Source organism: Pyrus communis, chromosome 16 (genome assembly GCF_041283825.1).
Source record: "Pyrus communis isolate YQ-2024b chromosome 16, ASM4128382v1, whole genome shotgun sequence".
NCBI classification, from domain to species: domain Eukaryota; kingdom Viridiplantae; phylum Streptophyta; class Magnoliopsida; order Rosales; family Rosaceae; genus Pyrus; species Pyrus communis.
Genome location: NC_142580.1, coordinates 17,665,956 through 17,692,201, shown reverse-complemented (window position 1 = coordinate 17,692,201; position 26,246 = coordinate 17,665,956). Strand labels below are relative to the sequence as shown.

The 26,246-nt window shown below is 38.7% G+C and overlaps 3 protein-coding genes and 2 pseudogenes across 4 annotated transcripts; 2 read left to right on the top strand and 3 right to left on the bottom strand.

Annotated features, from left to right (window-relative positions):
* Window positions 1-138: 138 nt before the first annotated feature.
* Window positions 139-1,530, bottom strand: LOC137732496 (uncharacterized). The gene is made up of 3 exons (XM_068471813.2): window positions 1,093-1,530; window positions 805-973; window positions 139-718 (listed from the first exon to the last, which is right to left on the bottom strand). The coding sequence occupies exons 1-3, from the start codon at window positions 1,231-1,233 to the stop codon at window positions 357-359; spliced, it is 672 nt and encodes a 223-aa protein (XP_068327914.2). The 5' UTR covers window positions 1,234-1,530; the 3' UTR covers window positions 139-356.
* Window positions 1,531-11,630: 10,100 nt separating this feature from the next.
* LOC148690080 (uncharacterized) lies at window positions 11,631-12,986 on the bottom strand (annotated as a pseudogene).
* A 1,775-nt stretch (window positions 12,987-14,761) lies between these two features.
* Window positions 14,762-16,911, bottom strand: LOC137730700 (isoamylase 1, chloroplastic-like). Of its 2 annotated transcripts, XM_088688130.1 has the most exons (4): window positions 16,657-16,911; window positions 15,922-16,007; window positions 15,134-15,205; window positions 14,762-15,048 (listed from the first exon to the last, which is right to left on the bottom strand). In XM_088688130.1, exons 1-4 carry the CDS (start codon window positions 16,696-16,698, stop codon window positions 14,958-14,960), a joined length of 291 nt encoding a protein of 96 aa, XP_088544256.1. In that variant the 5' UTR covers window positions 16,699-16,911; the 3' UTR covers window positions 14,762-14,957. The 2 variants fall into 2 exon arrangements, 1 of the variants encoding a protein (XP_088544256.1); XR_015957948.1 differs by having other exon boundaries at window positions 14,762-15,142.
* A 1,323-nt stretch (window positions 16,912-18,234) lies between these two features.
* On the top strand, window positions 18,235-18,690 carry LOC148690079 (uncharacterized). Its single transcript, XM_088687176.1, has one exon. It carries the CDS (start codon window positions 18,235-18,237, stop codon window positions 18,688-18,690), a length of 456 nt encoding a protein of 151 aa, XP_088543302.1.
* A 2,472-nt stretch (window positions 18,691-21,162) lies between these two features.
* Window positions 21,163-21,912, top strand: LOC148690078 (secreted RxLR effector protein 161 pseudogene; annotated as a pseudogene).
* The last annotated feature ends 4,334 nt before the right edge of the window (window positions 21,913-26,246 follow it).

Genomic DNA, 26,246 nt, shown 5'->3' with positions numbered 1-26,246 from the left:
ACTTGTCTCTATGAGAGGCTCACTCCGGGCGGATTCGGATCACTTACAATGCACGGCTCTCCGGTTAGGAACGTTTTCACTTGTATCAAATTGCGTTGATAGTGTCTTTAAGATTCTGAAGTGAAACGAAACTCCAAATCAAAATAATAACCTCTAGGAGTTGGATATCATTAAAATCATAATTAACATAAAAATCATTCTTCGACAAATTCCCACACTGCTCTGCTGCTATTAACATTAACACGACTTTCTGCTTCTGCTCTTTCCAAATATATGATACAACACAGTCGAAATGCTGAAAAAAGAACGAGGCACCACTCGATTTCCAACCCGAAAAACCCTACCGCCTTTCGGTCTCATCGGAACCAAGTGATGGGCATGGTGGTGTTTTGTGGAGGTTGTGGAATCATACAATGCTGCTGCTGCCACTGAGGAAACCCTTCATTACTCGTCCACATTCCTCCGCCGCACCCGTTAGCCATCCCTTGTCCTTCTCTGTTCTCTTCTTCAATCTCCATTGTTGCTGTTCCCATCTCCTCAGCCTCCATCAGCTGCTCCGGGGCCTCAGATTGCGAAACCTCCATCGATGGCCTAGGCCGAAGCTTACTATAAACCCATGGAACAACAGCTTTACATTGATTTTCGCTGTTTTGCACCGCCTCATCATCTCCCGCGGCTGATTGTCTCGGACCGTAATGCCCGGAGCGCGGAAATTGGTCTGCAGAAAACCAATAAAGCATCAAATTACAGAAATTTCGAGACGGAAATCGTCAGGAAATCCAAATGGGTAGTCGAAATGCGTACCCTTGAAGCCGCAGATCAATTCGGAAGGTAAAGAGAAAAAAGGAGGGGAATTGACGGGCTTGAAGAGCACAATGGCCTCCTCAATAATTGGAGCAGCCGACTCCACCTGATTCGGAGCCGCCGCAAAATCAGCCTCCTCCTCCTCCATGATGGGCGGCAAATGCGCATCCTAAATTACCAAATTTTCACACATACCAACGCATTGAATCAGAAAATTTGAAAACTCAACAGATTTGGGTCGAAATTTAAAGAGAAGAAAGCAAAGAAAAAGATGGGGTTTTAGAATACCAGACGGCGAATCTTTCTGGCGGGAGAAGAGAGAGAGAAGTCGGAGAAGTATTCGTTGACTTGGTCAAGCTCCTCAACCTCCTTCCTCTTCTTCTTCATCGTTTTCATCAGCATTCCGTCTGAGACGAAGTAGTCCTCCATGTGAGAGATTTCTGCAACTCTGTTTTCAGATTCTGAGGAAACGGAGATTTGGGTTTTTGTTAAATTGTGCGATTGTTGAAGTTTTGATTGGATTTTTTTATTTGATTTGCAGAGACAAACTGAAAGTCTGGAACTCAAAGAGTCTCTGTAAAGGACAAGGATTGTCCTTGTCCCTCTGTAAAAAGAGGGGAGAGAGAGAGAGAGAGAGAGAGAGAGAGAGAGAGAGAGAGAGAGAGAGGTTTGTTACTTTCTGCAGGTGTCCAGATTTCTCCAGAAGACAAAATTGACAAGTGATCCATGTGCCTGTTAAAGTCCATTTCTTTCTGTTGGCTCCTTATGTCCACTTGTGGTATGGCCCATGAGCTTTAAAGTAAATATCTATTATTTGTCAATAGCAAAAATTACAAATTAATAACAGCCGGTTTAGTAATATTTCTCTTTTACATGTAAATAAAAAGTTTTAAGTTCGATTTTTGTCAAAAAAAATTTAAACTACATTATTATTAGTCCATTTTGAGGTTAAACTCACCATTCTCTAGTGTAGATAATATCATTTATTAAAAATTACATACAAACAAAATTCTAATTATGTCATTAAATTTAAAATTGGGTAGGAAAATAGGTTATGGGGTAGGTGTGACAACCCGTCTCTAATTTTTTATGTAATTTTTCCCAAGCGTGTAAATTGACATTTCTACCCTTATTGGCAAAGTGACTTGGATGTATTATTCCACGTTTATTTTATGTTTCCTAGTAGCATAATTAAATATAACTCGTCATCACGAATGCGTGAGTGCGATTTAGGCTCAAATAATGGAAAAGTTACATTATATTAAAGTGTGTTAACAACAGGTAAATTTCTACACGAGTGCGTGTTAATTATTCAGTGTGGGACACACTGTATTTTGATAAGGGGATAGATTTTCTTAGTACTTTTACGGTGCAAATCTAAAAAACCCTATCCTCTTTTCTTTTTAAATTGGACCTGTGTCCCCCATTTCACTCACAACCAATCTTTTTTCCCTCATTTTACTCTTCACCAATCAACATCTCTCCATAATTCCCTCACCAATCAAAGAACCCACTCCTCACACCTTTCCCCCAATCAAAGACTGCTCTCTCACTCACTTTCTCTCTTCTCTTCCTCTCTCACCCAAACTCTCCCTTTCCTTGCAACCCTTTAGAACGATGTCACAACTTCACAAATCAAGCTCTAAATCACCTTCATCGTGTTCCTCTCATCATCACAAATCCAGCCATACCAACCGATCACGAAATGGACGAGTTTTGACCCATCAACTTGGAAGGTCCGACTCGGTGAGTTTTCCTCCAACGAGTTACAAGGTTTTAGGACATGGGGAAGCTTCTACACAACTCCCTAGGGTCCCTAGACTAAGTTTGGAGTCGAGTTGACATTGAAGCAAGCGAGTTCGAGGAGTCGAGTTTTAGGCCGAGACTTTCGAGGCATTTTCAGGCCATTTCCGGTCCATTTTTGGACTTCCAAAAGGTATAGAATTGTTCTACTCCTCAAGAGCTTCAAATCTATATAAATTTTGTTAAAAATGGTTGAGAAATGAGCAAGTTTTGAAGATTTGAATTTTTCCCCAGAAATCGACGAAGTCTTCTAGTTCCTGGCGAAAGTGGACAACGGCGACCGGCGAAGGTCCATGGAGAAGACGACGAATATTTTGTCAAAGTTGACGGAATATTCTAACGATGTCAATTAACGTTGTTAAACTCTGTTAATTGTTTAGCAGAATATTCTGTCAAGACAGAATATTCCTGACGTCTGTTAGCCACTGACCTGCGTTTAGGGGCACGTGAGGGAGCCTCCGATCACCGGCCGGTGAGTGGTTGACATGTGTAGGTCGGTGTCGTCGTGTAGATCATTTTCGTATATTCAAACCTTCCATTTAAGCAAGGTATGGGAGATTTACCTAGCCTTTTTTAATATGTCCGATTTAATTTATTAGTTTAGTTATTTCACATATATGGTGAAAATTATCTCGATGACGTACGGGGTCAAGCGAGGCTAGGAGGCTATGATCCGACCACATATCAGTGAGTGGGGATTTTGTTTCCTTATATATATATATGTGCGTGTGTGCGTGTGCGTGTGTGTGTGTATAAACTTTATAGTTTCCATAAATGCTTTTGAATTGATTTATGTATTTTATGCCACTGTTGTTTTTAGATTGATATTACGCCTATTATGCCATGGTTAAACGTGTTATAAGAAATGTTATATTGCTGTGAAATGCCAAAATGATCCTACAGGATGCACATGTACGTTTATTATGTTGACTAGAATTATTGAATGGTTATGACATATTTATATTTATGTATGTAGTCTGCTCATCATTGATGCACCCCAGTATTGGTGCTCGCCCGGGGCCAAAGCTAGTTTTTCATGTGTATGTTCACCTCTGCACCGCATGCTCGCCTTAGATCCAAGTAGGTGTCAGTCCTGTTGTACAGGTTGCATTAGGCAACTCCGACTTGTAGGTGTCCATGATTATTGCTAGTCTTCACGCGATTGTAGCACTAGAACGTACTTATACATTACACCACAGTCCTATTCATGTCAGAAACTATCTACATGAACTCGTGTGCTAGTGTAGATTGATGAGCAACTTGTTTTCGTTATGCTACTGTTGTGATATTGTAGTTTAGCGTATTTCTAGCATCATTATTATTTATAGTTGTTTTTGTACTTATACATAGTATGATTTTCTAGAAACTATACACGGTTTACAGCAAGGGGTTAGTAAATATGTTTTATGAACCTTTGTTTTTGTGCCCACTTACCCTTCTGTTTTTAGCCCCTCCATGTCTTAGATAGCTGAATTCTCTGTGGCAAACGAGGAAACTCCGGCGGATTCTGACATATCTAAATAAATGTAGGGAGCCTTTCTTGGTTGTGTATTAAGCATTATAACTAGTTACAATTGCAATCTTTTGTTAGCTATACTCTGAATATTTGTATTCTATGGGTTTTACCCATTATTGCTCACTCATTTTATTAGTTTAAATAAGTTTTAGTTTCGGTTTTAATTTATTCACTCACACTTTTGGTTACATCACCTTCGGATGACAGCCAGCATACCTCGACTCCGGTCGGGGTGTGTTAGTAGGTCCAATAGCTCTCAAATAAATCCATATAATCATGAAAAAACTAAAAAATTAGAATAAAAATAAGAAGAAAAGGGAAGAGCCCAACCATCCATTTCAGAAAACACTCTTTCCTCTAAATTGTTTCGGACCAAAATTTCAAAATATCGTTTTCGAACATCTTCTGTTTTAAATCCAAATAACACCATTGAGATTTGTCAGGGAAAGTGTGACATCCCACATCGCCTAGGGGAGTGATCCTTATATGTATATTCTCATCTTTACCTAGCACGAGGCCTTTTGGGAGCTCACTAGTTTTGGGTTCCATAGGAACTCCGAAGTTAAGTGAGAAGGGGACTAGAGCAATCCCATAATGGGTGACCCACTGGGAAGTTGCTCGTGAGTTGACATCACACATCGCCTAGGGGAGTGATCCTTATATGTATATTCTCATCTTTACCTAACACGAGGCTTTTTGGGAGCTCACTGGCTTCGAGTTCCATTGGAACTCCGAAGTTAAGCGAGAAGGGGGCTAGAGTAATCCCATGATGGGTGACCCACTGGGAAGTTGCTCGTGAGTTCCCAAAAACAAAATCGTGTGGGAATGGTAAGCCCAAAGCGGACAATATCGTGCTACAGTGGTGGAGCGGGCTCGGGAAGTGATCCGCCCCGGGCCGGGATGTGACAATTTAGCATCAGAGCCTAACCCTGGCCGCATATGTGCCGACGAGGACGTCGGGCCCCTAAGGGGGGTGGATTGTGACATCCTACATCACCCAGGGGAGTGATCCTTATATGTATATTCTCATCTTTACCTAACATGAGGCCTTTTGGGAGCTCACTGGCTTCAGGTTCCATCGGAACTCCGAAGTTAAGCAAGAAGGGGGCTAGAGCAATCCCATGATGGGTGACCCACTGGGAAGTTGCTCGTAAGTTCCCAAAAACAAAACCGTGAGGAAATGGTAAGCCCAAAGCAGACAATATCGTGCTACGGTGGTGGAGCGGGCCTGGAAAGTAATCCGCCCCGGGCTAGGATGTGACATTTCGTATCAGAGCCTAACACTGGCCGTAGTGTGCCGACGAGGACATCGGGCCTCTAAGGGGAGTGGATTGTGACATCCCACATCGCCCAGGGGAATGATCCTTAAATGTATATTCCCATCTCTACCTAACACGAGGCCTTTTGGGAGCTCACTGGCTTCGGGTTCCGTAGAAACTCCGAAGTTAAGCGAGAAGGGGGCTAGAGCAATCCCATGATGGGTGATCCACTAGGAAGTTGCTCGTGAGTTCCCAAAAACAAAACCGTGAAGGAATGGTAAGCCCAAAGTGGACAATATCGTGCTACGGTGGTGGAGCGGGGGTCGGGAAGTGGTCCCCCTCGGGTCAGGATGTGATAGAAAGTGTTTCGATGATCCAACAGATTCTTCATCGATTTCAGTAGTGATTGCGATGAAGAAGATTGGGATTATTTTTTCGTAGTCTCTTGCGTTAGCGAGGTGAACATGTTCTGGACACATCGTGAAAGGGGGTTGTCATCAAATTGTGTTGGGTGATGTCCTTGACTGGCCCATCAATAGGGAGGGAGGTCAGCTGACCATCCGAGCTCCGATGAATTTTCTTGGATGACTTGAGTGATGTCCTTCTAAAGGTTGAAGTCACCATTCATACATGCTCTAGAACTGCTTGATAAAATGCCTCAAAGAGTAGTTGTCCTTTTTTTTTTTTTAAATATCAACTTAGACATTACATTCTTGGTCGTCTTGCAAAAAGATGGTGGATACAAGGAAGAATTAAGTATAACCATGTGTATTTGCTAATTATATTGGCTTTGGTTCTACCTATTGCTACTACTTAAGTGGAGAAAACCTTTTCCTCTATGAATATTGTGAAAAGTCCATTGCGTTACAGATGGGAGATCAATAGTTGAGTCATAGCATGGCAGTTTATGTAGAGAGTTTTTTTTTCTTCCATTGACAATGAAGCTATAATGCAGTGCTTTCAAAATATGAAAACGTGTCGTGGACAATTGAATTTTTTATTATTATTTGTTCTATAAATTAGGCTTTTTAGTCAAAATAGTCCCTGAGATTTGGATAACACATCACTTTGGTCTCAAAGATTTGAAATCAATAGAAGTGGTCATTGAAATTGCCTACCATCAATCAATTTAGTTATGTTAAATAAAGATCAAAATGATAAATATGCCCTCAATTTAATAAACAATATGCCAAAATGATTTGACAAAAACTAAGGGTATTTTGGTCATTATATTCTTATTTAATGGAGATTTTTCAAGGAATGACCAAAGTGATTGATGGTTGACAAAATTAGGAACCAATTTTATTGATTTCAAATCTTAGGGACTAAAGTGAGGAGTTATGCAAATCTCAGAGACCATTTTGGCTAAAAAGCCTATAAATTATGAATTATGGAACTATGGTTTAACTTATAAGGTTATTATTTGTCTGAGAAGTGTTTGTCAACTTTTACATGTGACCCTCTGAAAATTTTCTTGGATCCGTGCCTAGGTAGTGTGGGGGTCGGGTGGGGTGGCTCTTATTTTCAGTTCTAAGTTCAAATTTTTGAAAAATAGTTAAATTAATGCAAGGAACAAAAATATTGGTGGCACAAAGAGAGTTTGAAGGGTAAATTACAAAAAACTACCTTAACTATTGGTCGAATAACAATCTCATACCTCATCTTACAAATTTGTTACAATGTCAGACCTCCGTTAGTTTTTCTGTCAATTTCTTTATTAAATACTGACTTGGCTTGAGGTGGAACCCACTTACTAGCCCAATTGGATTAAAAAATTAATTAAATTTTAAAATTTTAAAAACAAAATCATTTAAATATTTTTAATAAAAAAAATAGGGAGCCCACCCTCTATACCCACCACCCTAAGTCCTAATTAAATTAATCACTGTAACCAAACACTCCACAATATCCATGCCAATTTCCTCCATGTTCATCCTCTGTCACCGCACCATCATCCCACTACCACCACCACCCTCCTAACCGTCACCAAACTCATCCCAAATCTCAATTCTCTAGTACGTCTCTGTCGCTAAAGGCTCGTATTTTTCTCAAACAAACACAGAGACTGAGGTGTAAACTTTATTCAAAAGGATCCAATCAACCAAGTTGCTAAAGTACATGAACGTCAAATTTGTAATGCATGCATGCACCCTAATGAGTTGCTGCATTAAGTGCTTAAACCCTCATAACAAGTAGATGTGTGTATTGACCAAAATTCGTAGCCATACTTCTTGTTATGGTGAAGTCTTATCTTCTCTTGTACTCAGTGCTATAATGTTCAAGATACACAATGGGGCTTATCCTTCTTAATAAACACAAAGATTATATACCGAGAAGAGGGACCAATCCACACCATTGATTTTGGTAATTGCCTCATCCCATTGCCATGACAATTACCATCAGTTTTCGAATTACAAACCAACTGCCTTATGGCTTAATTAATATCATGTGGTTTGTATCATTTTTCCCTCCATTAAGTATTAAGTTTGTTCGGATACAAACTCTTATAAGTTCATGTGAGTTATAGCTCATTTCTAAGTTAACTTGATGTCCAAGTTTTGATGAACTCATTGGAATTCAAATGTGATGAAATCACATGAATTCTAACATTCTCCCACATGAGTGATGTCAAAACTCTTTACTTTATTACAGCAACTTAGTAAATGTGATCACTGAGCTAATCTTGATTTAAGAACTTTCTAACTAAAACATTGTATTTGTAAAACCTAAGAGAAGCATAATACTAATTTATGTACTAGTTCTCCAAGATCAGTAAACAAATACAATATATTGTGAATGCTGACATTGAGGAACATTATTACTTGGGATCATAATAGTATACTAACACACTCCCACAGTTTTTGTCCTAAGATGTTATGAACATCTCTTCTTCATTAACTTTGCAAAGATTCATTTTAACTAAATAATATACTCAGTAATTTGTATTTTGCATTACAAGTGAAATTAATCAACTCAATACAATTCATCAACTTTATTAAACACAAAATAGCAAGATTTAGATCTATAATACCTTGCTCCCACATTACTTATGGTCCATTGAAGATTGCAGTCCCATCTTCATCACATGCTTATTAAATGTAGTGACATTCAGTGCTTTTGTCAATGGATCTGCCATCATTTCATGAGTACTAACATGCTCAATGTCTATAACCCCATCTCTAACTTGATCCTGCACTTTCAAGTACTTGATATCCATAAGTCTCGAGGCTTCTGATCTCTTGTTTTTCTTGGCAAAGAATACTAAAGAAGTGTTGTCACAATATATATTTAGTGGTCTCTCAATGCTCCTCACTACCTTCATGTGATGTAGTAAAATTTTCCACCAATTTGACTGTCTCATTGCCTTAAAACAACCAATGTATTCAGACGCCATTGTTGACGCAGCTCTTGTTTGTTGTTTCTTACTTCTTCATGACATCGCACCTCCAACAAACATGAAAATATATCCACTGGTTGACATTCTGTCATCCACACGCCCTCCAAGATCTACATTTGTCTAGCATACTAATTCCAAATTATCAACTTTATTATAGCATAATACATGACCTTGTATTCTTTTCAGATACCTAAGAACCTTATTTCTAGCATTCCAATGAGCCACACCAGGATTCGATTGAAACTTTCCTAAAACACTCAATGCAAATGCCAAATTAGGTATTGTGTACACTTGTGCTTACATGACACTGCCAACTAGAGATGCATAAGGTTTATCCTTCATTACTTGTATGTCATGATCAATAATGGGACACTATTTCAAAGAAAGTCTGTCACCTTTACCAATAGGTAATTCACCATCACTGTAGTGCTCCATATTGAACATTTTTAACATTTTCTTGATGTAAGCCTTTTGTGCCATTCCTAAAGTTTGTTGAGACTTGTTTCTAACAATTTCAATACCCAAGGCATATTGAGATGGTCCGATATCCTTCATATCAAAATGACTGAACAAAAAATTCTTGGTTTCATTCAATAAGTTAATACTGGTACTTGCAAGTAAAATATCATCACCATTCTCATGTAGATGCAATTGTAAATTTTGTTTTCTGCAAAACCAGAAGCTATCACAACTTGATCAAACTTTTTGTACCATTGTCTTGATGCTTGTTTGAAGCCATAAATAAACTTGTTCAATTTGCAGACCCATTGCTGATTCTCCCTTTCAATGAATCCAAATGGCTGCTTCATACAAATAAGTTCATCTAAATCACTATTCAGAAATGCTGTTTTTACATCCATTTGATGAATTCAAGATTAAAATGTGCAATCAATTCCATAATAACTCTGAAAGAGTCTTTAGTTAACACAGGTGAGAAAGTTTCATTATACTCTATTCATTTTCTCTAAGTTTATCATTGGCCACCAATCTAGCTTTGAATATTTCCACATTTTCTTGTGAGTCATGTTTGGTTTTAAAAACCCACTTGTAGCCTATGGATTTCATATTTTCTACATTTTCAACCAAGGTCCAGACATTGTTTCTGGACATGGATGCTAACTTATCTTCCATTGCAGCCTCCCACATACCAGAATTAGAGCTTTCCATGGCCTCTTTGTAGTTTGTTGGGTCATCCTCATCACCAATATCATACTTCATTTCTTGCAAATAGACCATATAGTCATCTGGTATGATTGATTTTCTAGCTCTAGTAGACTTTTTCATAACTGTGAAGGGTGATCCAAGCCTAATTATGGTTGGACAACTATTGGTACTTGAGAAGTCAATGCAGCATCTGGAAGCACAGTTAATGGAGGCAAAGTGCTTGTTAGAGCCTCTTGTAAAGTGCTGCAGATGCCACATTACCACTGTCAAGTGGTGTTGTGGTATTGTTGCTGGAAAATGAAGTTACACTGGTTCCTGCAGCTGCCAATGGTAACAAGGATTGATTTATCACATAACTATTGTTTAGTTATGCAATTTCTTCATTTCTCTCTTCAAAAACACTAAAGTGATTACTTGGAACACATGTTTCACCAACACTTTCAATGAACTTAGCATGATGACTTTATGCTATTCTGGTGTATGAATGAGGACAGTAAAATTTGTAACCTTTTGACTTTCTGTATAACCAATAAAATAACAACTAGTTGTCTTCAAATCCAATTTCTTCTCATTTGGATTGTATAATCTAGCTTCACATTGACACCCTCATGTGTGAAAATAGGATAAGCTTGGCATTCTCCCTGTCCAAACTTCAAACGGAGTAACCTCAACAGCTTTTGTAGGCACTCTATTGAATATGTAATTGACAGTTTTGATTGCTTCCCCCCACAATAATTTAGGCAAATGTGATTGAGAAAACATACTTCTCACCATATCTTTGATAGTCCTATTTTTTCTTTCTGCTACACCATTATGAAATGGTGTTCTTGGGGTAGTGTACTATGATACAATACCATTTTGTTGTAGATACAAGGCAAAAGGACCCATGTGTAGTCCACTTTCAGTGTACTTACCATAAAACTCTCCTCCACGATCGGATCTTACAACCTTGTTATGTTTTCCCAATTGTCTTTCCACTTCAATTTTGAAAACTTTAAAACAATTTAAAACTTGAGATTTTTCTGAAATCAAATACAAATGTGTCTTGAGAAATCATCAATAAGGAGAACAAAATATGAATTTGCACATATTGTTTTTGTTGGGAATGGACCACACACATCTGTATGAATGATCTCCAAGAGATCATTGCTTGTTGTGGCTTTCTTTTTGTTACTGGTATTGGTAGTTTTGCCCTTATAGTAGTCTATGCATTCCTCAAAGTCATCAAAATTGATATTTGACAATATGCCATTCTTAATTAGTCTCAACATTTTCTCTTTTGATATATGCCCTAGCCTTCTATGCCACAACATTGAAGATTTCTCATTAACAAGCATACGTTTCGAGATTGAATGTTCAAGATCGAGACATTCTTCATAATATGTGCATTGGATTTGCCAAAGATCTCCATTTGGGAATGCATAACCAATTGGATTGTCATGTTGGTTTTGAATAAAAATTGAATTTGATTAACATCACCAACATATGAAAAACCATTATTGACAAGCTGAGTAACTGAAAACAAGTTCCTTCTTGAAGGAACATACAATACATTGTTCAAAATTAAAATAAAATCAGATGACAGTCTTAACATAATTCTGCCAATAACTTCAACTACTACTTTATTCCCATTTCCAACAAACACATTGTAGACCTCCTTACTTGTCCCATTCTGGTTTTGAAATCCCTACAATGAATTCGTTATATGGATTGAAGTGTTTTTGAAGAATTTCTTGGCACCAAAGTCTACACCAGCTTGGTGTTTAAATCCTAACTGCTTTTTGCCTTTGTAATTCTCATTCTTGAATATTGCAACCCCTATCTTTCCTTTGCCCTTCCTAGAATTGACAAGATTTGCCAACTCCATCTTTTCAACCTTGGACTTTTTCATTCTCGCCTCCTATTGACAACAAATGGAAATGAGTTCATTGATTGTCCAAGTCTCTTTCTGTGTGTTGTAATTCACCTTAATCTGATCATAATCACCAGATAAGGAGTATAGGGCCCTGTGTACTAGAAACTGATCTGTTATCCCAATCTCCAATGCATTCAATTTGTTGGAGATGTTCACCAATTTCAACAGATGTTCACGAACACTGCTCAACCCATCATGCTTGGTGTTAATCAGTGCAGTGAAATATGCACCTATCTTAGCTTTATCAGACCTCTTAAATTTCTCTTCAATCCTAGCCATGTAATCCTTGGCTAAGCCACATCATACCACCACGAATGTGCTCTTCTATAACATTTTGCATAATGAGGATAGACATTTGATTAGCTCTCTCTCCATCTTGCAAAAGTCTCACTATCTTGTGCAGTGCTTGAATCAGTTAGTGCAGCAGGTTGAGGGGTCTTGAAAGCCACAGTGAACTCTAAGCAATCCTAGCAATCAATTTCTTTGGAAACATTCTTACTTGTTAACCAAATAAACATAATACATCGACACTCAATACTTTATGTAACTCAATCTGCATAAATTTATCAGTTCATATGTTCATAGTCAAAATATTGATATATTAGTAGATCAATTTGTAGTAAAACACAGAAATTCATAATAAGTTGCAGGAAAAAGAATCAAATATAATAGTTATAACATGATAGTCTTTAAGTTATAAAACTGATTATTGCAGAATTTTAAAACAACATAGATTGAGTTCACAAATCTCTCCATAATCATGAGTTTAGAACTTGAATTGACCGGCTCTGATACCACATGTAAACTTTATTCAAAAGTATTCAATCAACCAAGTTGCTAAAGTACATGAACGTCAAATTTGTAATGCGTGCATGCATCATAATGAGTTGCTGCATTAAGTGCTTAAACCCTCATAACAAGTAGATGTGTGTACTGACCAGAATTCGTAGCCATACTTCTTGTTATGGTGAAGTCTTCTCTTCTGTTGTACTCAGTGCTATAATGTTCAGGATACACAATGGGACTTATCCTTCTTAATAAACACAAAGATTATATACCGAGAAGAGGGACCAATCCACATCATTGATTTTGGTAACTGCCTCATCCCATTACCATAACAGTTACCATCAGTTTTCGAATTACAAACCAACTGCCTTATGGCTTTGTTAATATCATGTGGTTTGTATCAGCTTTCGCTCCATTATGTATTTAGCTTGTCCGGATACAAACTCTTATAAGTTCACGTGAGTTATAGCTCATTTCTAAGTTAACTTGCTGTCCAAATTTTGATGAACTCACTGGAATTCAAATGTGATGAAATCACATGAATTCCAACACGAGAAGAGAGGATGGAGGGTCAGCGGGCAGCTCTGTTTCAATGCCAGCGAATTGGCTGCAAAGCCATGTTCTTCGATGACGACAATCTCGAAGGTTCCTGTTAATATCATGATTCGGTCCTCTGCCGTTCTTACTGTGCTCTGGTTTGGATGTGAGAGAAGCAAAGAAGATTATCGCTTTCCCTTTGGTTCAATTTGAATAATTAAAATATCCCAACTTAAATTAGTCACAAAATTCTGTTATTTATTTATTTATTTATTTTATTAATTCTTATTATTTGCTTGTAATTTGCTTTTAGTTTAAACAGCACCGGAAACCTAGCAGGCGGTGGATATCAACCATACGCGGTCGCCTCCACCGATTCACGTCCCTGCAGTCCGCGGCCTCCCTCTTCCTCTTTCTGGTGCTCACGCTGGCTCTGCTCCTTTCCAAGCGGGCCCATCGATTCTTCCGTTACCCTCGGATCTGGTGTTCGGGCTAGCCATGACCCTTTTGTACCTGCAATCGCTGGTGTCCCGCAGGGGGGGGAGGTGGCGTTAGTGCAAATGTCCGATCTCAAATCTAAGAGACTCTCGTTTCTGGGTTTGCAGGTTGGTGGTGGTGGTAGTTTGGCTCCAACGGGAACGGCGGCAGACGCCGTCATTGATTTTCTGCTTTTGCAGAAATGAGCGGGACAAGAGAGTTGGGAGAGAGGGAGAGGTTGAGGGACAAAGAGGGGGAGTAAAAAGAGTGTAATGAATAAAAAATAATAATTTATTATTTTTTATTTTAGTTAGCGAATGAGTGAACCCGTTTTTGTCATGTCATCATTTAACAGTTAAATTAATAAAAAAATTTAACGTAGGTCTGACATTAAAACGAATTCATAAATTGAAGTATGACATTGCAATATTTAAAACATAAGGTATGAGATTATGGTTCGATCCATAGTTAAAGTAGTTTTATGTAATTTATCCTTTAATTTTTTAAACTTTTTATGAGGGGTGAATATAAGATGGCGTGGGAAATAAGGTTGTGGAGTGGGTTTAGTAGCTTTCTTTATTTTATTTTTTTGGAACAAAGAGTATGAAGTTAATAAACTAGAAATTAGATTTGCAACAAACATGCAACGTTGAAGACTTATAGGTGAAAAAATAATGATATTATCCTTTCAAATGTACCATGTGCAATTCACATGACTTAAATTAAGGAAAAGTTGAATTTAAGAGTTTTTAATATAATAGTATGAATGAAATTGGTAATTTTTTAATGAATATAAAGACTTATTTTACCAAAAATATAATTTAAAATTTTAATTTTCACTCGGAAGATGGAGAGAATCGACAATTCACCTACTATCATCCAAAAAAAATTATGTGAGTGGACTGAAATAAGAACGACATTCTCCTTCACTTACAGGAAATTAAGCCTACAGTAACATCTGCATTAAATGAGGTAGACATGGCCTCTATTGGATTTGCATGTTAAACACGCATGACATGACCGAACGGCCACCAAACTCAACAGAATTACTGAACCTCATGGAAAGTGAAAATTGACCAAGGTGAGTTGAGTCTCATATTTCTTCTAAGGCGTTGGTTCTCGTAGCTGGTCACCCCTAAAAACCCAACTGTATCAATAATCTATGTTCTAGAATGTAGACATAGGGATGCTGATAAATATGTGTAATTCAAATGACCCTTCAAAATCTTAGAAATACTGATAAAAAGGTTTAATGTAAGAACCTTCACTCCATGAAGTATTGGGTCATTACTTATCATGTCAACCCAATGGTGGGGTAACAAGAGGGGTTCCAGTTGTCAAAAAGTCACCTTCTATTGCACTCCCATATACATTAATTGCATCCCAGAGACTGGACAAAGAAGTGAAGATAAAACGACTGAAATGACACCAGTGTCCAGTATAAACTGATTCATAATACAGCATCTGGCAGAGACCTGCTACCCCTGGTCATAATAGAAGCAAGATCAAAGCAGAACGCATCCACATGCATCTCTGTTACCCAATATCTGTTGTGCAGAAAACGAAAACAGTGACCTTTCTACCATTTGGGGTTTATAAGTAGCAGATGATGGTTACGGAAAAAAAAATTCAATAGTTAAACACAACCACACTTCAGAATCATAGACATAACATCAAAATTATCAAAAAGTGATAAACAACACAGGATGGAGTTGCAATTTTTCAGACAAATGATGGAAGAGAGGATAGATAGCAGACAACAAGAAAAAGTGAGTGAGATTCATTCAGATATAGCAGTGGCAGGGCATCTTATCAAAGCACTTGCCAATGTAGGAGTACATAAGCCAACTAGCATATGAGTTGTCAACTATAAACAATTTTTTTCTCTTCCAGAGACATGGAGTGAGTGAGCTTACAAGAACATTAATTTGCTAGTTCCTTGCCACAATAATTACAGAGGGAGAATGTCATATAGAGACAATCTGACAATGACATGATTCAGAAGCACAATTGGGTTATGAACTGGCACTATTACATGACTATGCACAACATTAGGTCTCAGAGTCACAATGCGAGAAGTTAAAGTTGTCAATGCCTGCATGACCAAATAATATATGAAGCATGACACAGCCTTGGCTTCCATAATGTAGATTATCTCCGGGAACTATAAATAATTTCCACATATCAAATTCACCAATGCAAATTTCAATTGATAGGAAATTCCATCGGATAAAAGCAAGACTGAAGATTAGGGAAATTCTACCTCAAGCAGTCTACAATAAACTGGCGCACAACAGGATAGTTGCAATTGAATGTGTTACCGCATCCCGAATAATTATAGAACTCTCCCTGTTAAGAATAAAGGGACAACAGATTGAGTTCACAATGTATGAATGAAGAGACACCAAATAAAAAAAGATGGCACCAGAAAAATAAAAAATGTCACATATTTTTCAGTTTAGGACACAAATGGATTCTAGGTCTGGGGCATACAACGCAAACCTGACCTTGGTATGGTCTTCCAATTCAATATGCATATAAGTTATATGTTCAATGATCAATATCAATCGACCTGCTTTAGTAGATATTTGAAATATGATTACAAACAAAACATAACAGCATATACTTTTCTGCTGCTCCATTTCAGATTGACCATTTATCAGCTATGTAATTCATGAAAATTCTCCTCATAAAAAAGAACTCTCCGGAGTGAAAAACTGAAAAAGGGGATAAGTATGATACTGATAAAACTGAATGAGCTACTATTGACAGAGAGATACCAAATTGGCCCACCACATGACCGCGAGACTTGTAAATCACTTGTGTTTTAAACAAATTTACCACAAGCAGTAGGGTACACATCATTCCCTTAGGAAAAACTATATCTTACTGTTTTTTTCCCTCAGTTTGCGCTGCTTTTATTTGGATAGAATAAATACAAACTTAATTTTATTTATTGAATATGAAAGAAAATCTATGAAAACGGACATAAACTTACTTTCTTTTTGCTGAATATGGTTGATGCTTGATAGACAGACATTAGAGGACAAGACTTAAATCTAGTACCAAATTCACTTCGAATTAGAAAACTTCACTTGGAGAGAAAGCAGCTAATTGCATCATATAAAAGCATGCTCTTCTTCAACAAAACAAACCACAGAATAGAAGCTTATGAGATTAAAGCAAACATCCAATTACATGGAACAACATAAATAGCAATAGCAAATAAACCCACCATGTTAAACGCATTAAAATTGTCTACAGATTTTGATTTTAGAAGATTTGTTTCGAGTTACAATCTAGATTGTTGTCTTGCATTTACACATAAAGAAAACAATGTGTTGGGTTGTCCAGCCCATGATCAATTTCCTAAACTTAATAGAACTAATCATCTATGAGGATATGAATCCTGCTCCCAAATGTGTTGCTTTCCCAATTGAAGAAGGTTGGACATACTTGGTAATGAGATTCTAATTAGGATTAGATTTCTTAATTGATGAAGCCACTACCGTAGCTATATAAGAAGTCACTGCGCTCATTTACCTGTAACAGTAAGTGACAGAACAATGTTCAGCACACCATTCAAAGAGTTTGAGTGAGAGAATGTTGTAGGGCAAGGTGTGTGAAAGAGAGAAGAAAAGAGATGAGAATGCTCTTTTTTTTATCCTGTTCTTTTTATTTGTTCGTCGAGCCTTGAACCTAGATGCTTGATAAGATGTTTGGTTGTACCCATTATTTATATAGTTGGGATTATTTGTTGCTGCCCCATGTTTGCAAGCACATAGCCAAACCATATTCATTTTATATTATAGCTTACTTTCTTGCGTTTGTTTGTTGTTCCCATTCTTAAACAATTTCAAGACACAACGTACATAGAAGACAGAAGTATTGTACTTGCAGTCACCCAAGATAGAATTGTAGCTGAAGTACTGTTAGAATTGTTTAAAACTTCTAGCCGTTATCTGATAAGGGTTTACAGCTAGGGTTCCTAGTTTTTAGGGTTGTTTTATCTCTTAGGAATCAATAATCCCTATACTTGAGGGACATGCTGCATGTTTCTGTTTTGACATAGTCTCTACCACGATCGTAGGTCCGGTGATCGTGGGAAGTAGTTGTTTCATTTTCTTGTTCAAATGTAAGGCTATTTAATAGCCATGAAGTTTGCTTTGCTTAATAAGAATTCTCCCTTGTTGCTTTGTAAGCTCTCGAACTTTGCATTACAGCAGTCCTTTGCAAGTTTCTGGTTCCAACATCTGGTATCAGAGCCCCACTCCAGGGCCTGATCGAGAGCCTGCAACCTAAGCGGAGAGATACAACCATGGCGTATGAGAATAGTTTCGTACAACCAGCTATTCCCAAGCTTGATGGACACTATGACCACTGGAGTATGCTTATGGAGAACTTCCTTCGTTCCAAAGAGTATTGGAACTTGGTGGAGATTGGGATCACTGCAGCAGCAGGATGATCAGAAACTGGGGAAGCACAGAAGAAGATCTTGGATGAACTAAAGCTGACAGACTTGAAGGCCAAGAACTATTTGTTCCAAGCTATAGATCGGTCCATTTTGGAGACCATTATGAAGAAAGACACAGCAAAGGATATATGGGATTCCTTGAAACAAAAGTATCAAGGAACTGCACGTGTAAAACGTGCACAACTGAAGGCCCTTTGCAAGGAGTTCGAGGTGCTGCACATGAAGAATGGAAAAACAGTCAATGGCTATTTTGGCAGAACTCTTGCCATAGCTAACAAGATGCGGACTCACGGAGAAAGGATGGACGACGTGGTGATCATTGAGAAAATCCTGAGATCCATGACAACGAAGTTCGACTATGTTGTCTGTTCGATTGAAGAATCGAATGACCTAGATGTCATGTCTATCGACGAACTCCAGAGCAGTCTTTTGGTGCATGAGCAAAGGATGAGTCGACATCAGGAGGATGAACATGCTCTTCAGGCTACTCATGGAATCCAGCAAGGAGGACGAGGACGAGGAACCTATCGAGGAAGAGGAAGAGGACGGGAAGGCTAGACAAGTCAACCTTGGAATGCTATCACTACCATGAACTAGGGCATTTTCAGTGGGAGTGTCCAAAGAAACCTAAGGAGGAGAAGGCAAACTATGTGGAGACAAAAGAAGAGATTTTGTTGATGGCACTTGTGGAGTTCAATGAGGCAACAGCGGAGCACACATGGTTCCTTGATTCTGGATGCAGCAATCACATGTGTGGCAAGAGGGACCTATTTAGTGAGTTTGATAGCAGCTTCAAAGAATCAGTGAAGCTTGGAAATAATTCCAGCTTGACTATCCAAGGCAAGGGAAACGTTCGAATGGAGGTAAATGGTATGATACACGTGGTCACCAGTGTGTTCTATGTGCCAGATTTGAAGAACAACCTGTTAAGCATCGAACAATTACAAGAGAAGGGACTCTCAGTACTTATCCAACATGGAAGGTGCAAAATCTTTCACTCGGAGAAAGGTCTAATCATGTAGACCAAGATGAGTTCTAATCGAATGTTTGCAATATCAGCTCGAGGTCCACCAAAGGAACAAAGATGTTTCTCATCTCAAACCACTGATCAAGCACGACTTTGGCACTGTCGCTTTGGGCATCTTAGCTAGAATGGGCTTAGAATACTTCAACAGAAGCATATGGTGGAAGGAATGCCTCAGTTCACTGCCTCTCAAAGGGTATGTGAAGACTGTTTGGTGGGGAGACAACACAGAGATCCTTTTCTCAGAGAAAGCACATGGAGAGCTTCCGAGGTACTACAACTAGTGCATGCGGACATATGCGGGCTAATTAATCCTACATCAAACAACAAAAAGAGGTATCTTATCACCTTTATAGATGATTTCAACAGAAAAACATGGGTTTATTTTTTGGTAGAGAAGTCCGAAGCATTTGGCACGTTCAAATCCTACAAAGCAAGGGTAGAGAAGGAAACTGGGACATCAATAAAAAGCTTAATAACAGATCGAGGAGGGGAGTTCACTTCACATGAATTTACAAATTTTTGCCAAGAGAATGGAGTCCACAGGCAATTAACCGCAGCATATACTCCCCAACAGAACGATGTAGCAGAACGAAAGAATCGCACCATCATGAACATGGTGCGAAGTATGTTGTCAGCCAAGCAAGTTGCAAAAACTTTCTGGCCATAAGGAGTTAACTGGGCAGTGCATGTGTTGAACTGATGCCCCACTCTTTCCGTGAAGAACAAGACACCTGAGGAGGCATGGAATGGACACAAACCATCCGTGGACCACTTCAGAATCTTTAGTTGCATTGCTCATGCTTACATACCTGACAATAAAAGAGTGAAGCTAGATGCCAAGAGCTGTAAATGTGTATTGCTTGGGGTGAGTGAAGAGTCTAAAGCTTATCGATTATTTGATCCTGTCTCACAGAAAATAATCATAAGCCGAGATGTAGTGTTCGAAGAAGACAAACAATGGGTTTGGGATGACAATCACAAGGAAGTTATTATGACAGATCTCGAATGGGATATTGATGAAGAAAATGGCACTGAGATGACAAGTCATCCTGAGGTTGAAAGTAATGAAGATATTGATGAAGACAGCCAAGTTAATGAAGCCTCACCTTTCACAGGACGAACTCAAAGACCACCAACTTGGATGAGGGACTACGAAACAGGTCAGGGCTTATCCGATGAGGAGAATGAGGGTATGGCTCAATGGGCACTATTTACTGATCAAGATCCTATAACCTTTAAAGAAGCAGTGACGTCCGAAATATGGAGACAGGCCATGGATTAAGAAATACGGGCAATCGAGAAGAACAGTACGTGGGAATTAGTCGAGCTACCACCTGGAGGGAAAACTATCAGAGTAAAATGGGTATTCAAGACGAAACTTAATGAAAATGGAGGAGTAGATAAACATAAAGCTCGACTAGTCGCTAAAGGTTATTGCCAACAATATGGGATCGACTATGCAGAAGTCTTCCCACCAGTTGCTCGTCTAGACACCATTCGCATAGTAATCTCGCTTGCTACGCAAAAGAACTGGGACATTTATCAGCTTGATGTCAAGTCCGCATTTCTGCATGGGAAGTTAGATGAGGAAGTATTTGTTGATCAACCACGCGGGTATGAACAGAAGGATGCAGGAGACGAAAGTGTATCGACTGAAGAAGGCTCTATATGGACTCAAGCAGGCTCCTCGAGCCTGGTACAGTCGTATAAAGTCGTATTTCATCAAGGAAGGTTTCAAAAAAAGTCTTTTTGAGCACACATTGTTCATCAAAACTGCAGAAGAAGGTAAGATCTTGATAGTATGTCTTTACGTCGATGATCTCATTTTTACTGGAAATGATAAGATGATGTTTGAACAATTTAAGAAATCTATGATGGTGGAGTTTGACATGACTGATCTCGGGAAAATGAGATACTTTCTTGGTATTGAAGTAATACAAGGTTCTGGAGGAATCTTTATTAGTCAAAGAAAGTATGCTCAAGAGATATTGGAAAGGTTTAACATGGATCAATGCAACTCAGTACTAAATCCCATTGTTCCTGGTTACAAACTTACAAAAGATGAAGGAGGAATAGAGGTTGATGGCACTGTTTACAAACAAATGGTAGGAAGTCTCATGTACCTAACAGCTACACGCCCTGACTTAATGTTTGTTGTAAGTTTGATTAGCCGACACATGGAGCGTCCAATTAAAGTTCACATGCAGACGGCAAAAAGAGCTCTCAGATATGTTAAAGGAACTACTGATTTGGGGATATTCTACAAGAAGGGAGGAATTGAGGAGTTGATTGGGTACACCGATAGTGATTACGTGGGTGATCAAGATGATAGGAAGAGCACCTCATGTTACATATTTATGGTGAATATGGGCGCAGTCTCTTGGTCCTCAAAAAAGCAGCCAGTTGTTACTTTATCCACTACTGAGGCAGAATTCATAGCAGCAGCATCAAGTGCATGCCAGGTGGTCTGGTTAAGAAGAATTGTGAAGAGTCTTAACCATGAGCAACGTAGTCCAACCGTGGTGTATTGTGATAATATTTCGACTATCAAACTATCAAGAAATCATGTGTTGCATGGTCGAAGCAAACATATTGATGTAAGGTTCCATTTTCTTCGAAATTTGGTCAAGGATGGAGTTTTAAAACTGGTGCACTGCTCTTCTCTGGAACAAGTTGCATATATTTTCACGAAACCGTTGAAGGTCGACTTGTTTCTGAAGTTGCGGGGATTACTGGGTGTTTGCAAGCTTTAGGAGTAAACTGAATAGCTGTGGTATTCAGTTTAAGGGAGGATGTTAGAATTGTTTAAAACTTCTAGCCGTTATCTGATAAGGGTTTACAGATAGGGTTCCTAGTTTTTAGGGTTGTTTTATCTCTTAGGAATCAATAATCCCTATACTTGAGGGACATGCTGCATGTTTCTGTTTTGACATAGTCTCTACCACGATCGTAGGTCCGGTGATCGTGGGAAGTAGTTCTTTCATTTTCTTGTTCAAATGTAAGGCTATTTAATAGCCATGAAGTTTGCTTTACTTAATAAGAATTCTCCCTTGTTGCTTTGTAAGCTCTCGAACTTTGCATTACAGCAGTCATTTGCAAGTTTCTGGTTCCAACAAGTACTCCAACTCATTGAACTCATGACATGGCATTAACTCTAAACAATTGATCCCGAGCTCCTACAAAACAAACAAAACCTAATAAGAACATCCACATGCTAACTCTAAACTGTTGATCATATTATTTGTGGTAGATAAGCACTTAAAACACTTTACGTAATAAAGAATATTATTCCTCTTCCATACATGAAATGATGATTCTTCTTTATTTGGGAATACACTACAAAGTCGTTAAAGAGATACTATCATGTAACTTCATTCCAGTAAACACCAAGATCGGCGAGGACGTTGGTACAACAGAAAGTGTCAAGTTTGTGACCTTCGCTAGGTTGCTCTAGTAATTAGTGTGGATAAGTATGTAAATGAATAGAGACAGGGAAGCAAATAACACAAGATGTACGTGGTTCACCCAGACTGGCTACGTCCACGGAGTAGAGGAGTTCTCATTAGTTGTGAAGGGTTTACACAAATACATAGGTTCAAGCTTTCTTTTAGTGAGTTCTAGTGAATAGTTTAGTACAAATGACATTAGGGATTATTGCAGGAGAATGATCCCCTTTCATAGAAGAGAGTTTCTAGATTTGTTCTGACATTGACACGTGTCGTGTTGTGATTGGCCTCTGATATCGACACGTGTCGCGCTGTGATTGGCTTCTGATACCGACATGTGTCATGTTGTGATTGGCCTCTGATATCGACACGTGTCGCGCTGTGATTGGCTTCTGATACCGACATGTGTCATGTTGTGATTGGCCTCCTGGTTGGAGGAAAAGTCTTGTGGGTCCTTGACGGTATGCTGTTGATCGGTGCTTAGTAGTTTCGGGATTGGTCAAGTATGGTACAAACAGTGCTCCCCTAAGTTCCCAAGTGAGGGAAGCTCCTCGGTTAGGGACTTGCAAGATCCAAGCCATTGAGTAATCACGAAACTTCCAAGTACCGAAGTGTGGTGTCGCCTTCACTTGCCTTCTCTGTCCTGTAAGTAGATGTGGCATCTTTTCGTGGAAGTACTTTTCCTTCATCCAGGAGTGGTATCTTTAGTTGGCGTTGATGCACAAGGTAATGTATCATTTTCATTTGAAGTTTACTTGTAGTTTCGGGTTTGGTCAAGTGCGATACAAACCATATAGTAGAAGTCCCCCAAGTCTCTAAGCAAGGAGATCTGCCGAAGGAGGTGACAGGTAAGGTAAGCAATCAGGGTTCCAAGCAAGCAGTCTCAAATCGGTAAGTTGATCTTAGGTTCCGGCTGATTGTACTCATTCTCCCTCTCTCTCATTCAGCAACAAGGATAAAGAGAAGAAACAGGGAGAAGAGATGATATGAGGTATTCTTGTTTTTGGAGAAGACGGACGAATCGGCACGTGCTTTGTTGTACTTGACTTTCCACAGGTGTATTCTTGAATTGGGCTGGAGGATTTTCTGGTTTCCTCCAAAGAAGCAAGCCGACTCCAGAATTTGAGGGTCAAAACAAGTTCGTCAAACCTGGAGTATGTTCGATCCTGATGATATGGGATACTTTTGCTGTTTGACAAAGTAGTAGATGTGATATGGCGAAGTTTTGTTCTTCGACAACGGTGTTGGCAAATGGCTATTGAGGCTTCTCAATCTCTTCAATTAGAGCAATGATGCCGAGCCTGGATTTTTTATTTTGTTGAAGTTTGTATGTTGAAACTTCGTTGGTGAACCTTGTAGGTTGAAGCAGTGCTCCCTTAATTTCTTGAGTGAGGAAAACTTCTCGGTTGGGGACTTGAAAAATCCAAAGCATTGAGTAGTCGCGAAATTTCTGAGTACCAAGGTGTAGTGGTATATGGTAGGAGTCCCCCAAGTCTCCGGTCGAGAGAGTTGACGAGGGAGGTGTCTTGCTAGTAGGCAATTTTCCAAACAAAATTTCACCATTTTCCTTTCTAAGTGGTTGCCCAAAATTCCTCCTTCATATATATTTGGTATGAAAGTTGTTAGGCCTAAAGAAGGGGAGGCCTAGGCTCATTTCTTTCTTTCTTTCTTTCATTTTTTTTTTTTTTTTAATGGGTGAAGTTTTGTAGGTGAAGCTTTTATGTTGAAGATTTTGTATTGAAGCTTTTGTGTTGAAGCTTTTGTATTGAAGCTTTGTGGGTGAAGCTTTGGTGTTGAAGCTTTTGTGTTGAAACTTTGGTGTTGAAGGTTTTGTGTTGAAGCTTGTAGGTGAAGCTCTTGTGTTGAGGTTTTGTAGGTGAAGCTTTTGTGTTAAAGCTTTATAGGTGAAGTTTTTGTGTTGAAGCTTTTGTATTGAAGCTTTGTTGGGCACCATAACTTGATTTTGTTTCACACTATCTTGATCAAGAGTGTGTGAAGTTTTTGAGAATTGTAGTTGCTCTCCATTAATGAAGCTTTGTAGGTGAAGCTTTTGTGTTGAAGCTTTGTAGGTGAAGCTTTTGTGTTGAGGCTTTGTAGGTGAAGCTTTTGTGTTGAAGCTTTGTAGGTGAAACTTTTGTGTTGAAACTTTGTAGGTGAAGCTCTTGTGTTGAAACTTTGTAGGTGAAGCTTTTGTGTTGAAGCTTTGTTAGGCACCATAAATTGATTTTGCTTCACGCTATCTTGATCAAGAGTGTGTGAAGCTTTTGAGAATTGTAGTTGCTCTCCATTGATGAAGCTTTGTTGTTAAAACTTTGTTTGATGTTGAAACTTTATAGGTGAACCTTTTGTGTTGAAGCTTTGTTGGGCACCATAAATTGATTTTGCTTCACACTATCTTTATCAAGAGTGTGTGAAGCTTTTGAGAATTATTGTTGCCCTTCACTTGTTGAAGCTTTTGTTGGCACCATAAATTGATTTTGCTTCACACTATCTTGATCAAGAGTGTGTGAAGCTTTTAACATTTGTTGTTGCCCTCCATTTGTTGAATCTCTTGTGGTGAAGCTTTTGTATTGAAGCTTTGTAGGTGAAGCTCTTGTGTTGAAACTTTGTAGGTGAAGCTTTTGTATTGAAGCTTTGTTGGGCACCATAAATTGATTTTGCTTCACACTATCTTGATCAAGAGTGTGGGAAGCTTTTGAGAATTGTTGTTGCCCTTCACTTGTTGAAGCTTTTGTTGGCACCATAAATTGATTTTGCTTCACACTATCTTAATCAAGAATGTGTGAGGCTTTTGACATTTGTTGTTGCCCTGCATTTGTTGAAGCTCTTGTGGTGAAGCTTTTGTGTTGAAACTTTGTGGGTGAAGCTTTGAGGTTGAAGCTTTGTTGGGCACCATGAATTGATTTTGCTTCAAACTATCTTGATCAAGAGTGTGTGAGGCTTTTGACATTTGTTGTTGCCTTCCATTTGTTAAAGCTCTTGTGGTGAAGCTTTTGTGTTGAAGCTTTGTAGGTGAAGCTTTGCGGTTGAAGCTTTGTTGGGCACCATGAATTGATTTTGCTTCACACTATCTTGATCAAGAGTGTGTGAAGCTTTTGAGAATTGTAGTTACCCTCCATTTGTTGAAGTTGTTGAATTTCCCAATTTCCTCTTTTTTTTTTTGGGGAAAATTAGAAATTTGAAAATGTGGGAGAGACAACATATACAAATTTCCACACTGTTGAGCAAGAGATTGTGATGCAAGCCATACCTTGTAATAGTCGAAGGTTTGGATGAACCATATAAATTGAATTTGCTTCGAACAGTCTTGATTAAGAGTATGTGAAGCTTTTTACGAGCTGTAGTGTTTGCATTGTTACAGATGAGAAATGTTTGAAGCAGATGTAAGAGGGCTGAAGAGCTTGATCTTCGTATACCATGCACTGAAGCCGTTGTTGGCTTGCAATAAGACTTTGTTGGTGACTATAACTCTTGTTAGGCATAAGTGCTCTCCTAGTTGAGTTGTAAAGCTTGAGGGTTTTTGATTATTTATGAATGTTAGGAGTTCACATGTACAAGTTGTACCACTCGTCTTCTGGTTGGTGGAATGAATGATGAGTTGCTTTCATCACTTGGTTAGTGGTACGAATGTGAGTTCCTTT

Coding starts and splice junctions, on each gene's coding strand:
- LOC148690079 (XM_088687176.1), top strand. CDS start 18,235: ATGAAGAAAGACACAGCAAAGGATATATGGGATTCCTTGAAACAAAAG.
- LOC137732496 (XM_068471813.2), bottom strand. CDS start 1,233: ATGGAGGACTACTTCGTCTCAGACGGAATGCTGATGAAAACGATGAAG. Junction 974..1,092: donor CCAGAAAGATTCGCCGTCTG/GTATTCTAAAAC, acceptor TTGGTAATTTAG/GATGCGCATTTGCCGCCCAT. Junction 719..804: donor ATTGATCTGCGGCTTCAAGG/GTACGCATTTCG, acceptor GGTTTTCTGCAG/ACCAATTTCCGCGCTCCGGG.
- LOC137730700 (XM_088688130.1), bottom strand. CDS start 16,698: ATGTCTGTCTATCAAGCATCAACCATATTCAGCAAAAAGAAA. Junction 16,008..16,656: donor CCATATTCAGCAAAAAGAAA/GTAAGTTTATGT, acceptor TATTCTTAACAG/GGAGAGTTCTATAATTATTC. Junction 15,049..15,133: donor ATTATGACCAGGGGTAGCAG/GTCTCTGCCAGA, acceptor TTCTTTGTCCAG/TCTCTGGGATGCAATTAATG.